At 43.6% G+C, this 14,633-nt stretch overlaps 1 protein-coding gene across 2 annotated transcripts in view; it reads right to left on the bottom strand.

Moving 5' to 3' along the window:
- The window catches only part of EML6 (EMAP like 6), a 263,951-nt gene extending 253,600 nt beyond the window's left edge, over positions 1 to 10,351 (bottom strand). For both annotated transcript variants that reach the window (XM_090281297.1, XM_090281296.1), the window contains exon 1: positions 10,155 to 10,351. In XM_090281297.1, the coding sequence (XP_090137423.1) occupies positions 10,155 to 10,351 (197 nt within the window). The remainder of the gene's footprint in view (positions 1 to 10,154) is intronic.
- Between the last annotated feature and the right edge of the window lie 4,282 nt (positions 10,352 to 14,633).

Genomic DNA, 14,633 nt, shown 5'->3' with positions numbered 1-14,633 from the left:
AACCTCATTAGGTCTTCACAGCTGTGCTGTGAGTGAGGCAGGGTCTTCAGAGGCCCATTTCATGGATAAAAGACTCAGATCTGAAGTGATTTTCACAGGGTTATCTAAATCCTAACTAGCATTGCTAAGGACATCTGTCCTACTTCCTTATTCTTCACTCCCTGAGCAGAGGTGTTGAATTTTGGAACAATCCCTGGCTCTGACTTCCCACCCAAGAAATTCTGCTGGGAGAATTTGTCAACTTGAGGGACCCAGTCTATGGAACCTTGCTCATAGTGGAGGGGAGTGAGAGAAGACACTGGGACTTTACCTCTTAATGCTGCATCTCTAGCCTTTCGCGGGATTTTTCGGTGATGCTTAGAGACAAAAAAGTTAGAGTGTGAAGCTGGGACACCATGTTCTTTTTCATGTTCATAATAAGACAAAACTAATATAAATTTCCAAGTTCCTTTCTGTGTATGTCTCTGTTTAACACACTTACATACATTTCTTTCCTCTATTCCATGCTTTTCACCCCAACATTTCATTTTCTAGTTATTTCTCCTTTACTTCAAGGCTCTCCTTATTCCTTACTTCCTGTCCCCTTTCCCAGGACTAGTTCTCAAGGGGGCTAACCATGACACAGGAGGGATGGTGGAACAGATTAAATGGTGACGGTAATTAGTTCTTACAGCCCTAGGACTTTTGCTTACTAAGTCTACCAACCAGAAGAAGCCCCCATATTAGGATGTCTTTTGAGATCCAGTGAGGTAGATTCCATTTCATCCAGTTCTCTACTGAAGGTAGAGACCTGAGAAAGGTAGGCTCTGAGGAAAGTACGATATTAGAATAACTGGATATATGGTATAAAAGTTAGTGAGGAAGGTAAAAAGAGACTGAGATCTTAAAAAACTTCCTATCTGAGACTTAATTAGTTCAATTGTGGTGTTAATGTTTCCTTACCAGGCAGCAGCTTGTTTTAGGTTCCAACCTTAATCCATGGTAACTCCTTTTCACTTGCCAGATAATTAGGAAAATAATGAAGAATGTGCAGTATAAATATAAGAAATAATCAACATTTCGAAGAACAAAATTAAAGCTTAACATGATTTAAAGCTTATTAGCACAAGGATGCTAGCCATCCCTATATATCAGTGATCAGGATCCTAGTGCTTAATGACCTCATAGAGGATGGAACCAGGTCAGCAGACTGCATCACCAAGCAGTTTTGTTTCACAAGGCAGGTGTAGTGTCAAAGACTTTTATCTGTTTTAGGGAAGTTTGTGTGGTGACTCAGTTTGTAGATTACAGTGTCTGGTTGTCTGTAAAGGTTGTGGAGCCAGAGACTAAAAGTGCCCACTCACAGGCAGTGTCTATGCTCCCCTTTGCCTTCACTCTCCACACCCCGCAACAGTCTGAGGGCTTGGCTCTCTCCTTCATGACAAGTGTCTGGTCACCCATCCCCAGAAAACTGAGTGTTTAGGGACACAGGATACCTTGAAACATAGCCCAGGCCTTAGACACTGCTCTTCAGGTAAGATCATCTGAGTCAGAAGTTCCGTTAAGATAACCATACCTTACTGAATTCCAAAAGGAAAAAACATGGAGGAAACTTAAATGCATATCACTAAGTGAAAGAAGTCAGTCTGAAAAGACTACATACTGTGTGATTCCAGCTACATTCTAGAAAAGATAAAAGCATGGAAACAATAAACAGATCAGTGATTATCAGGGTTTTTTTGTTGTTGTTGTTTTTGTTTTTTTTGGTAGCAATCAGTAGGCAGAGCAAAGAGGATTGGAGGTACAGAGGAAACTCCACCAACTCCCCTGCTTGTACTAGAAATGTAGCTGAGAAGCACAGAGAAGCTTAGGGAGGGCGGGGTCTGGTTATTGCTTGGCCATGGAGAGATTTGATGTTATAGGCAATGGTGAGTGGAAATCAGAGGTGTATAAAGGGGACCATAGTTGATGTGGCAGGAAAAGGCCACAGTGGATAGTATCTCTATATTTATGTATGTGGGGGAAGGGAAGCCTTCATTGTGGTGGAAAGAAAATTTAAACATTGCTTTAAAAAAAAATTATTTATTTATTTGTTTTGTTTGTTTATTTATTTTTAGAGAGAGGAGAAAGGAGAAAGAGAGGGAGAGAAACATTACTGTGTGGTTGCCTCTCACTCACGCCCCCAACTGGGGACCTAATGTGCAACCTAGTCATGTGCCCTGACTGGGAATCGAACCAGCGACACTTGGTTCACAGGCTGACGCTCAATCCACTGATCCCCAGCAGCCAGGGCTACACACTGCTTTTAATGAGGCAAGTGAATCTGCCTCCCTTCTGGAGCACTATCTAGTTGTTGTAGCTGTTGTTGTAGCTGTTGTTGGTGGTGGTGTTGTTATCATTATCATCCTCGATCTGCCTCTACTCATGTGACAGCATTCTGCTTGGGAGGAAATGGTTTTCTATAGAGATAAGTAACCAGTTCCAAATAAGGGTCACAACCTAACTGCTGCTTGTGGACCTACATATCTTCTCTGCATGTGTGCTGTTTACGTGAGGAGTTTTTTTGTTTTTTTAACCTGATTTTGGTAACTTTTAGAGAGTCTTTATTTTTTCCCCCAACCAGCTCGAGGACCTATCACTTCTATACCTTGACTATTAATTAATTGATTAATTAATTTTAAAAATATTTATTTATATTTATTTTATTTATTTTTTATTTTAATTTATTTTTTATTGTTTTTCTATTACAGCTATTCCATTTTTACCCCCTTTGCTCTCCCCTGCTCCACCCACCTCCCCCTTCTCCCACAGTCCATCCCCATTAAGTTGTCCATGTCCATGGATCCTTTATACATGTTCCTTGACTAGACCCTTCCCATGCTTTGCCTCCTTCTCCTTCCTCCCTCCTCCCCTCTGGTCACTGTCAGTCTGTTCCTTGTTTCCATGCCTCTGGTTCTATTTTGCTCATTTGTTTTGTTCATTAGGTTCCTGTTATAGATGAGATCATATGGTATTTGTCTTTCGCCACCTGGCTTATTTCACTTAGCATAATACTCTCCAGTTCCATCCATGTTTTTGCTAAAGATAGGAGTTCCTTCTTTCTTTCTGCTGCGTAGTATTCCATTGTGTAAATGTACCATGGTTTTTTGATCCACTCATTCACTGATGGGCACTAAGGTTGTTTCTAGCACTTGGCTATTATATATAATGCTGCTATGAACATAGGGGTGCCTAGGTTCTTTTGAATTGGTGTTTCAGGATTCTTAGGGCATATTTCTTATGGTATATTGCTAGATCAAAAGGCAGTTCCATTTTTAGTTTTTTGAGGAAATTTCATACCGTTTTCCACAGTGGCTGCACCAGTCTGCATTCCCACCAGCAGTGCACTAGGGTTCCCTTTTGTCCACATCCTTGTCGACACTTGTTGCTTGTTGATTTGTTGATGGCGGCCTTTCTGACCAGTGTGAGGTGGTATCTCATTGTGGTTTTAATTTGCATCTCTCTGATGGCTAGTGATGTTGAGCATTCTTTCCTATGCCTGTGGCCCTCCGTATGTCCTCCTTGGACATTTTTTAATTGGATTGTTTGTCTTCCTGGTGTTGAGTCATATGAGTTCTTTATATATTTTGGAGATCAAACCCTTGACTGAGGTATCATTGGCAAATATGTTTTCCCATATGGTTGGTTCCCTTTTCATTTTGTTGATATTTTCTTTAGCTGAGCAGAAGCTTTTTAGTTTGATGTAGTCCCATTTGTTTATTCTTTCCTTTATTTCCTTTGCCCTAGGAGATATATCAGCAAAACTATTGCTATGTGGGATATCCAAAATTTTCCTGCCTATGTTTTCCTTTAGGACTTTTATGGTGTCATGGCTTACATTTAAGCCTTTTATCTATCTTGAGTTTATTCTGGTGTATGGTGTAAGTTGGTGGTCTAGTTTCATTTTTTTGCATGTACTTGTCCAGATCTCCCAACACCATTTGTTGAAGAGGCTATTTTTACTCCATTTTATGCTCCTGCCCCCTTTGTCAAATATTAATTGATGATGGAGACCTGGGTTTATTTCTGGGCTCTCTATTCTGTTCCATTGATCTATGTGTCTGTTCTTATGCCATACCAGACATTTTGATTATAGTGGACTCGTAATATAGTTTGATGTGAGGTATTGTGATCCCTCCTACTTTGTTCTTCTTTCTCAGGATTGTTGAGGCTATTCGGGGTCACTTTTGGTTACAAATAAATTTTTGAAATATTTGTTCTGTATATGTGATATATGTCATTGGTATTTTAATAGAAGTTGTATTGAATCCATAGATTGCTTTTGGTAGTACAGACATTTTAATATTGTTAATTTTTCCTATCCATAAACATGGTATGTGGTTCCACTTATTTGTATCTTCTTCAATTTCTTCCTTTAGTGCCTTATAATTTTTGAAGTACAGGTCTTTTACATCCTTGATTATGTTTATTCCTAGGTATTTTATTCTTTTTGAAGCAATTGTGAATGGGATTGTTTTCTTAATTTCCCTTTTTGTTAGTTCATTATTGGCATATAAAAATGCAACTGATTTCTGGATATTAATTTTGTATCCTTCTACTTTGCTGAATTCATTGATCAGTTCTAGTAGTTTCTTGGTGGAGTTTTTGGTGTTCTCTATGTGCAGTATCATGTCACTTGCAAATAAAGATAGTTTTACTATTTTCTTTCCAATTTGGGTGCCTTTTATTTCTTCATGTTCTTCTTGTCTGACTGCCGTGACTAGGACTTCCAGTGCTATGTTGAATAAGAGAGATTAAAGTGGACATCCCTATCTTTTTCTGGATCTTAAGGGTAATGCTTGTAGTTTTTGTCCATTGAGTATGATGCTACCAGTGGATTTTGCCATATATGACCTTTTTTACCTTTAGGTATGTTCCCTCTATTCCCACTTTGCTGAGACTTCTGTGTTTGTTTGTTTTTAAATCATAAATGGGTGCTGGATTTTATCAAATGCTTTTTCTGCATCTCTTGATATGATCATGTGGTTTTTATCATTCATTTTGTTTATGTGGTGAATCACATTTATTGATTTGCAAGTGTTGTACTAACCTTGCATTTCTGGAAAAAATCTCACTTGATCATGGTGTATGATCTTTTTGATGCACTACTATATTTGGTTCGGTACCTGGCTGGTTTGGCTCAGTGGATTGAGCGTCGGCCTGCGAGCTAAGTGTCGCTGGTTCGATCTTCCAGTCAGGGCACATCAGAGAAGGAAAACTCTGACTCTAAAAAACCTCCGCTGCCTTGCGGCATACCTCTTCAGGGGAAAGGCTAAGGGAGTAAACCCCGACAGAAAATCCGGAGCCGGAGTCCCTAAGGCGGTTTGACGTTGTAGTCAACACCGGCAACTCCTGCGGCGCACCTGAAGCCAAGCTGTATTGACTCCGTCTTTCCCTTGGACCCTTCAGCTGCGAAGAGAGGGGGGGTCTGCTGCATGGGCAACAGCAGACCCTCCATATCACCCTGCCCAGGCTCTGTAGCTTCAGCTTCACTGGAGAGGACACTCCAGCGTCATCGCAAGATGTCGATTCAACACGGGAGGAGACAGATACCGTGTCACTCCCGAGTCGGACTGCACAGCCATTCTCGGCGGTGCAGATAGACTCTTAAGAAGCTACACCATCGTCTCTCGAGACGGACGGCTGCCGACGACGACGACGAGAAAATGTATGCATCATAAATATATCTTTCAAACTAATGCAAAAGCTAACTGGACAATTACATTATTTTATTTGATGGCATCAAGAATTAGAAGTTTTAGGACTTCCGGCCAAGATGGAGGCATACAGAGACATGCTGCGTCTCCCTCCACAACTAAAAAGGAATACAACTACCTCAAAACTAGAGACAACCAGAAGTTCCAGAATATCAAACTGCATGGAAGTCCAGCAAACAAAGATATAAAGAAGAAATACTTATCCGGACAGGTAGGAGGGGCGAAGCCAGAGCAGAGAGGATGCAGTGTGGTGGCGGCGGCAGCAGCGGTGGCAGCAGCAGGCCAGCAGAAAGCGCAGTCACATGTTTTAAAAAGTCAGGAGGGACACCTGGGAGCATTCCCAGCTCCTCTCGGACCTTGCAGCTCACAGCCCCAGAACCGGGGAAAATCAAGCCTCATTGCTTCTGACTGTGCAGACCAGTGGGGGTTGGGGTGGAGGCAGAAAATGCCAGTCTCTCAGCAGAGTCCACTTGTTTAAAGGGCCCCCACGGTCCTAGAATGTCCGCAGACCCACCTGCTCTGGGAATGACAGCCAGGGCAGCAGCTAGAGGGGTGCCAGTCCGGTGCAGAAGTGGGAGAGGTGCTGGGAAAGGGGCAAGTGCTAGGCAGGCAGCATTGTTCCTTCTCGGACCCCTCCCCCACAAACAGTAACACAATGTGGTGAAATAAGTCGCCCTGTACTGACGAATTCCTAAGGCTCCGCCCCTTACAACATAACAGGAGAGACAGCTCTACCTGGGATGCAGAGGCATACAGACACAGGAGCCTGTCAGAATGAAGAGACAGAGAAGTATGGCCCAAAAGGGGGAACAGATCAAGGTTCCACTGGGAGAACTAAGCGACAAGGAGATAGCCAACCTAACAGATACAGAATTCAAAACAATGGTGATTAAGATGCTCATAGGCTTGACAGATATGCTTGAGTATGGCAGATGCATAAGAGAAGAAGTGAAGGCTATGCTAAGTGAAATGAAGGAAAATCCACACAAAACCAATGGTGACGGGAAGGAAACTGGGATTCAAATCAATGATTTGGAACATAAGGAAGGAAAAAACAGTCACCCAGTGCAGAATGAGGAAGCAAGAATTGAAACAAATGAGGAAAACTTCCCAAATTTTGTGAAGGAGATAGACTTACAGGTCCGGAAAGCACTGAGGGTCCTTGGCGAGCTGGACCCAGAGGGGACCACACCAGGACGCATCATGATTGAGATGCCAAAGGTGAAAGATAAAGAGAGAGTTCTGAGGGCAGCAAGAGAGAGGCGTAGAGTTGCCTACAGGGGGGTGCCTATAAGATTATCAGTGGATTTCTCAGAGGACACTTTGCAGGCAGGAAGGGACTGGTAAGCAGTATTCAATGTGATGAAAAGCAACCTACAACTAGGATTACTGTATTCAGCAAGGCTATCATTGGAATGGAAGGGTAGATGAAGTGCTTCCCAGACGAAGTAAAGCTAAAGGAATTCATCATCACCAAGCCATTATTATATGAAACGTCAAAGGGACTTAAGAAAAAGATCAGAACTATGAACACTAAAAAGACAACAAACTCACAACTATCAACAACTGAATCTAAAAAATAAAAACAGAATCCACCTAAGCAAACCAGAATAGGAACAGAATCATAGGTATGGGGATCATTTGGAGGGTTATCAGCTGGGAGGTGGGAGGGGGAAAAATGGGGATATGGTGCAGGGATTAAGGAGCATAATTGGTTGGTACAAAATAGACAGGGGGAAGTTAAGAATAATATAGGAAAGGGTGAAGCCAAAGAACTTATATGCATGACCCATGGACATGAACTAAGTGGGGTGGGATTGCTGGAGGGAAGGAGGGTACTGGGTAGAGGGGAGCAAAGAGGAAAAAATTGGAACTACTGTAACAACATAATCAATAAAATATAGTTTATAAAAAAGAGAAGTTTTAATATTCATGTAATGATTACCCTCCCAAAAAAAATTTTTTTGCACTAAAACCTTGGCTACAGTCCTTCTCTTTCAATGACAAACTTCAATATTTTAAGTGGAAGTTCAGCTGTATTACTGAAGTACATAGAAGTGAGTTGAAATCCAAAAAGAGTACAATTTCCCTATCCATATACACAGTTAATACACAAATATTTCTAACATTTTACGATTTAAATTTCAAACATCTAATATGTTTCTGAGATGAAAATGATGAAAGAAATGGCACTTAAGGGTCCCCCCATAAAAATATGGTTTGTGCCACCAGCAAAATATAGTTACATATACAAGATAAAGCAAAATAAAAGCATAAACTTTCTAATTTCACAGCTCTTAATTATATAATGATTCTGTGTTTTATGTTTTTTAATCTGTTGGAGTTAATTTTATTTCTATGTGCAAAGACGTGCATGGATATAAAATAATTCTGCTCACCTTTACATACTCAGACCAACCAAATATGGAAAACACAGCAATAACGTCCTTTCTTTGAAGGCAAGCTTACTACTATGCCACTACTCCGTGTAAAGATATAACAGCCTTAATAAATAGACCAGAAGCTAAACTGACTTTTTTTCTTTTCATCAAGTGAGGCTCCCTGCAAACCTAATTATACAAATAACTTCATTCATCCTTTCTTCAAAACTGTTTCTTTAAGCCAGATATTGTCACATCCCCACCAGTTCAGCTGCCAATCATAACAGCAATTTACTGCAACTCCACCCTTTTCCCACCTTCAGTTTCAATAGTGCATTTATTTTTTTTTTCCTATTATAGTTAAGAGTTCAAATCCTCAAAGGAATTAAGTGAACTGTCACATAAATATGATTTAACTTCAGGGAATTTTCTGTTTAATTGCCACTGTCCCCCTTCCCCAAAAGGACTACATCTTATTTTGATGGTGTAATGGAAAGCACTGCCTTAAGAAAGAGTAAAAACGTAATGGATTTAAATTTTTAAACATCTAAACTTTCACAAGTCACTGTTAATCATTTCCACCTGTGACTTTAATAATCAGCCTGGCAATTAGAGAAGCAAAAACCCCAGGACAGAACCAGGCAGGAAATGCCCCAATCAGAGCCATTGCCATACCAGGGAGAGAAGAAACGAGGGATGTTGTCATATGTGACATGAAGAAAGTTTTACATGTTAGTTCCACCACGTCTTGAGAGCAGTGGAGCTCCTAGTTCTTAAAACTTACATCTTCTAAAAGCCAAGATTTTTAAAAACTTTATCTTACTACATCTTCAAATATTAAGTTTTTACTAAAATTTTCAACATTAGGTCTCAGGCAGGGAAAAATAAAAGGCTCCAGAATAAGAACAATATTGGGGAGGGGCGCAGAGCTAATTTTTTAAATCATTCTTCCCAGGGAGAAATTAGGACCATTAACATTACACCGCTTAACCATTTATGTCATTATGAAAGGCAAACTTGGAGCAGAAGTGGCAGTATTCTGAAACTGTGATGGGAGTTGTTCTACATCAATGAACACACAAGCTTGGAAGGTACAAATATGGTCTCTGTTCGTTGTAGTCCATCCTCAGCAAGTCATTTTCCCTGTGGGCTGCAGCTCCCCTATCTTAGAAATCACCCCAAAGGCTGAACAGGATTCCCAGTGAACAGCATCTGGACCACCTCGTCTGGTCACACAAGAAGCTGACAAGGGCTGGAGGAAAATGCAGGTGGTCCAAAGAGAGGAATAAGCCAGTGATCAAAATATGTTCCTCTACAATTTGATAGGGAGGACCCCTAAAATGGCTCTTCAATCCTGTCCTTGTAATCAGTTCTGGCCATCTGCTACCAGATGTTGGTCATTCTGTGGGCTGACTGGTAGGATTTTGTGGTCCAGCAGCTGCCAGCCTTTTATAACCTCAGCAATGTTGTGGAAGCATCCATTTAGTGTATAAATAAGCTTTTTGGCATTAAAACACTGCCAAACTCCCCACCCACTGCAGAAGAAATTTCCCAGTTTCAAAGCAACTGGGATGAAGATTCCAAATTACCTGTAGCAAAATTTTCTTTTAGATTTATTTTTCCCCAATCCGCTTGCTTGTTGAGGAACCTACTGAGAAGCCTCCCAAAGGTGATACCCACAGTTCAGGTTATTGGTCCTACATTTACCTAGTTAGGGAAGGAAGGAGAAGTGTTGGATAGTTACCCAGGATCCTTCCACTTGTAGCAGGAATGAACACCAAAAAAGCACCCGGACACTCAACTCCTTAGAGATCCAAAAGCCTTCCACAGGGATACAGAGAGCTCGTCCTCCCCACCTGCAAGCCAACCCTGTTCCTGCCCTAGCTTTGGAATCAGCCCTTCCGTATTCCATGCGGTTCCAGAGATTCCATGGGGCCCCCGGATCTGACCCTGGGAACGCCGGGTTGGTCATCCTTCTCCCCACCCTTCCGACCTCCACACTCCACCCCTCCCCACCGCCCCCAGGCCACCTCCTTACCTGATAATGTCGTCGTTGTGTCCCAAGAAGAATTTTTGGCTGTGCTCGCGGGTGTTGTAAACCACCCCGACCCCAGCCACAAAGTAGACCACCTCCTTGCCCGCCGTGTAGTACAGGTTGTTGCGGCACTGGTGACCCCGGTACCCGTACACCCACTCCAGCCGGAGCTGGCAGCTGGGAGCTGTCCGATCCGCCATGATAAGCCGACCCCACTTGCCCCCCGACCCCCCGCACGCGGGTCTGCGGCCCCTGCGCGCCGGGTCTGTCCTCGCCAAGGTTCGGGCTGCGGAGGAGTCGCAAGGGCTCAGTATGCAGCGCTGGGCGCTGATTTCCACGGCGACGCACAGACACAGCCCAACACGCCGGCTGCCACCATCATCCGCCGCCGCCGCCGCCGGAGATGAGCCGCCGGTGCGCGGCCGCCAGACCCCGCCGGGCGCCCCGACTCTCTCTCCTGGCGAGGCGTCTTCCGAGGCGCCAGCACCCGCGCACGCACGCCTCACTGCACCTGCGGGCTTCGGCCCCCGGGAGAGGTTCTTGGGGGGGTCACCCCGCCTTTGAAAGCGAGGATCTGCATATCCAAACACTGATTACCCAGTTCACTCACTGAAGTTTGCAGTGCGCGGGGGCTTCGCAGCAGGCAGCGGGATTTATTCTGTGACAGCTTTGATTTGACAGGGAACCCGGCTAAGCTTTGCCATCACCATCCTTGGATCCGAAACTGACAGTCTATAACCAGGATGCAAGAGTGAGGAAGAAAGAAACAGATTTTTTGCATAAGTCCTCCAATCAAAGAAAATGATCCCCAAACTAAACCAAGTTGTTTTTCTTTTTAATTGTCAAGTACTCCAGATGCATCTCCTTAATGATATGAAATATGCCCTAAATGCTGCTGGCTGGTGGTTGCTGGTATGATTTGAAAGAACATTTGCTTGTTTCCCCATTAAGCCAGAGTGAATATGCAATGGTCATTTTTTAGATGCTCCAATTAGTTGTCGTGTATGTGTTTAAAATTCAGATCGTCCGTGAACCCTCTCTTGGCCGGAACACCATAAAGAACTTAACGCTTCTCACTAATCACCAACTCCAATTGCAAGCGTCATAAAAGATTTTTCTGAATCGGAGGAAAAGACACTAGTGCAGCTGGAGGCAGGAAAGCGTTACCTACAAATGCTCCGGGTCAAGAAAAAACTAAATAATTAACAAGTGGCAAAAATCGTGTGCCTCTCCCCAGGAAGGTCTGCGCTAGCTACGGTGTCCCGCGGGCTCAAAGATACCGCCTCTAGCCCGGCGAAGGGCTGGGATGCCCGCGAAAATACTGGGGACCGCGAGCCCCCTGCACAGGCAGGCGCACGCACACACATTCCGGGCACAGGCCGCCACGGGTACGAGGGATGTCAGCCCCCAGGGACACCCCGGCCCGCGCGCTCTGCCTCCTTGCCCGCCGCGGAGCATCCCTGCTCTGTCTCTAACCTCTGCTCTGAGCCGGCGCCGCCAGCACGTCCCGGATCTCGCTTGGACGAGCGAAATCCTCTGCCTGCCCTCCTTTCCCCACCCCCCGCGCCGAGGATGGGCTTTGTCACTGGGCGCCCCGGAGATACAGGTTCTTCTTCAACCCGGGCTCAGGGGGCGGGACCATAGCGGGGCTTTCGGGAACCTCCGCGGTGGGTTACTAGGTGAGATCACCGCACTTGGAAACCGCAACGCCCTAGGGCTCTGGGGACGCCCCCTCCCTCTCCCGGCTCCGGTTGCCCCCCCCTTCCCGTTGCATCCTGGGAAGTGTAGTCCTCTGAATGCTAGCTCAGGTGGAGAGCTCGCGTAGCCAGGCTACAAGTCCCAGGATTCCACGCGCCCAGAGTGGGCCGTGGAGAGGCCGTTTGTTACCAGTGGTAGCTGCGGTTCCCGCTGAGCGGAGGGCCGAGTACGCTGGGCCACCGCGTTCAAGTGCTCCGCATTCCCTAGTGACGGAGGCGGCCACCCCGCATGCGAGTGTGTCTGTGGAGAAGACTAATGGAGATGGAATAGAAACAATCTTTACGGCCTACCTCGAGAGGGTTTTTATGCACCAATCCCTGAGGGTTACTATAGCCCACTCAAGCCCGAATTTGTTTCCTGTTTAAGTTTTCCTTTTAATTCAGATGGGTTTTGACCTGTTAAAGAGTAGGTCTGCCAAGTTTAAGGAAATACTGTAGCAGACCCAGGCCTTTCCGTGAGGCACGTCCTAAGTTAGAGGACTTGGGTATTTAAGGTTAAGTAGATTTTGAAAACTGGAGGGTGTTCAAGCCATGAACAACTAACCTAAGACGCAGAAGCTAATGACATTTCTCCTACCCGAAGTGAACTGTGAATATCACTGTATTCTGAAGTAGGCTGTTCTAAAATTGTGACCATTTCAATATCCCAGTGATGCAAAGGCTGCAAAAAAGGATGATAAAAGGGATGTTGGGAGCATGTCCTTCCCTTTCCTTTCTCAGTGTAATCGCTTACCCAGTTCTTAACTACCTCAAGCTTTTCAGTGCAGCTTTCTGAATGGTAAGGAAAGCCTCTGGAAAATAAAAAGTGCAAGAGCGGGGATGAGCAGTTGCTGCCTGCAGCAATGAAGAGGGTGTGAACTGGTCTCATTGTTCTTTTTTAAGGAAACATGAATCTTCAGATGTGTGAGGCTGCACTGAGCGAGCCCATAAGGGCACTAAAATGAAAAAAAAAAAAAAAAAAAAGACATGGCCTGAAAAAGATTTGAGACATAAGCAAAAATATAAATGATCAATAATGCCATGCCATAAGGCAGTGCCAATGAGTTATATATGAGACAATAAATTCTACATAGAAATTCAGCAGTGAATAGTTTTTCCAACTATAATGTCAGACTTCATGGAGAAAATAGGAAATATAGATAGAATTGAGATAATAGGAAGAGTGTTCCAGACCAGTCAATGGAATAAAAGAGTAGGTGCAGAAAAACATTTAGGGACACTGAATAGAATTGATGCAAGAGAGAATTCATTTAAAATGAGAAGAGGACCTAATCTTGAAAAGTAAGACTGTGATTAGTGATGAATATAGAGGTTTGTACTATATCCTTTAAATAATGGGGAACCATTTAATTTTTTTTTAAGAGGGGAATAACAAAACAGTAGCAGTCAAAGCATGTGGTATTAGAAGGTTGCAGTAATGCTTGAGGTAATACATTAGAGGCAGTGGCAATGGTCCAGAAAGGAAAGGCCATCTTCCTGAGAAAATACAAAAGTATTTGAAAGGAGTATCTTAAACAAAAATGGATGTGACATGACATGTTCATTTCTCAGTTATCTTTAATATAACTAATGACCACCATGCTACACCAGATTGTAATTTTAGTTAAATGAGTTGGAGGAATAAGTTCTGGGTCTGTCACTTATAGTGTTATCTTAGGCAAGTCACTAAATCTCTGCTCTTTAGTCTACTCATTTAATAAAATAGAACAGTCTTCACCAGGATAGTTGTGAGAATGAAACAAAATAATATACATGTGCAAAGAGTTAATTTGTAAAGTATTATACAAATGTTAATTATTACCAAATGGCAGTATATATTATCTTCTGTTTGAAGAGAATGTGAAATAAGACTTGACAATACCCTTTGGAAATAAGCAATCTAGACAAGCAAGAGTAAAACTCATAATCGTCGTCGGCAGCCATCCGTCTTGAGAGACGATGGTGTAGCTTCTTAAGAGTCTATCTGCACCGCCGAGAATGGCTGTGCAGTCCGACTCGGGAGTGACATGGTATCTGTCTCCTCCCGTGTTGAATTGACATCTTATGATGATGCTGAAGCTACAGAGCCTGGGCAGGGTAATATGGAGGGTCTGCTGTTGCCCATGCAGCAGACCCCCCCTCTCTTCGCAGCTGAAGGGTCCAAGGGAAAGACGGAGTCCATACAGCTTGGGTTCAGGTGCGCCGCAGGAGTTGCCGGTGTTGACTACAACGTCAAACCGCCTTAGGGACTCCGGCTCCGGATTTTCTGTCAGGGTTTACTCCCTTAGCCTTTCCCCTGAAGAGGTATGCCGCAAGGCAGCGGAGGTTTTTTGGAATCAGAGTTTTCCTTCTCTGATGTACCCTGACTGGAAGATCGAACCAGCGACACTTAGCTCGCAGGCCGACGCTCAATCCACTGAGCTAAACCAGCCAGGGCTAGTAAAACTCATAATAACACTCTGTTAATATGGTAAATAGCACTTACTATATTCTAGGCAATGTAAATGGTGCTTTACATGTATCAAGTAACATACTGTTTATCCTAATAATGATCCTATGAAGTAGATACTATTATTTCCTCATTTTATAGATAAGAGTAGTAAAGTAAAAAAAAGGTTCAGTAATTTGCCCAAGGACACACAAAGCCTGCATTTGAACTTTGGCCAGTCTTCCTCCAGAGCCTGTTCTTAACCTCTAAGAATTATGAAAGAAATTGATTGGTGTAAGAATGGTGTCACTCAGAGAA

The sequence above is a fragment of the Furipterus horrens genome, unplaced genomic scaffold (assembly GCF_987537825.1).
Source record: "Furipterus horrens unplaced genomic scaffold, mFurHor1.1.pri manual_scaffold_6, whole genome shotgun sequence".
NCBI lineage: Eukaryota > Metazoa > Chordata > Mammalia > Chiroptera > Furipteridae > Furipterus > Furipterus horrens.
Note: the sequence above shows the minus strand (reverse complement) of the source record. Positions and strands in the feature narration are given on the sequence as shown.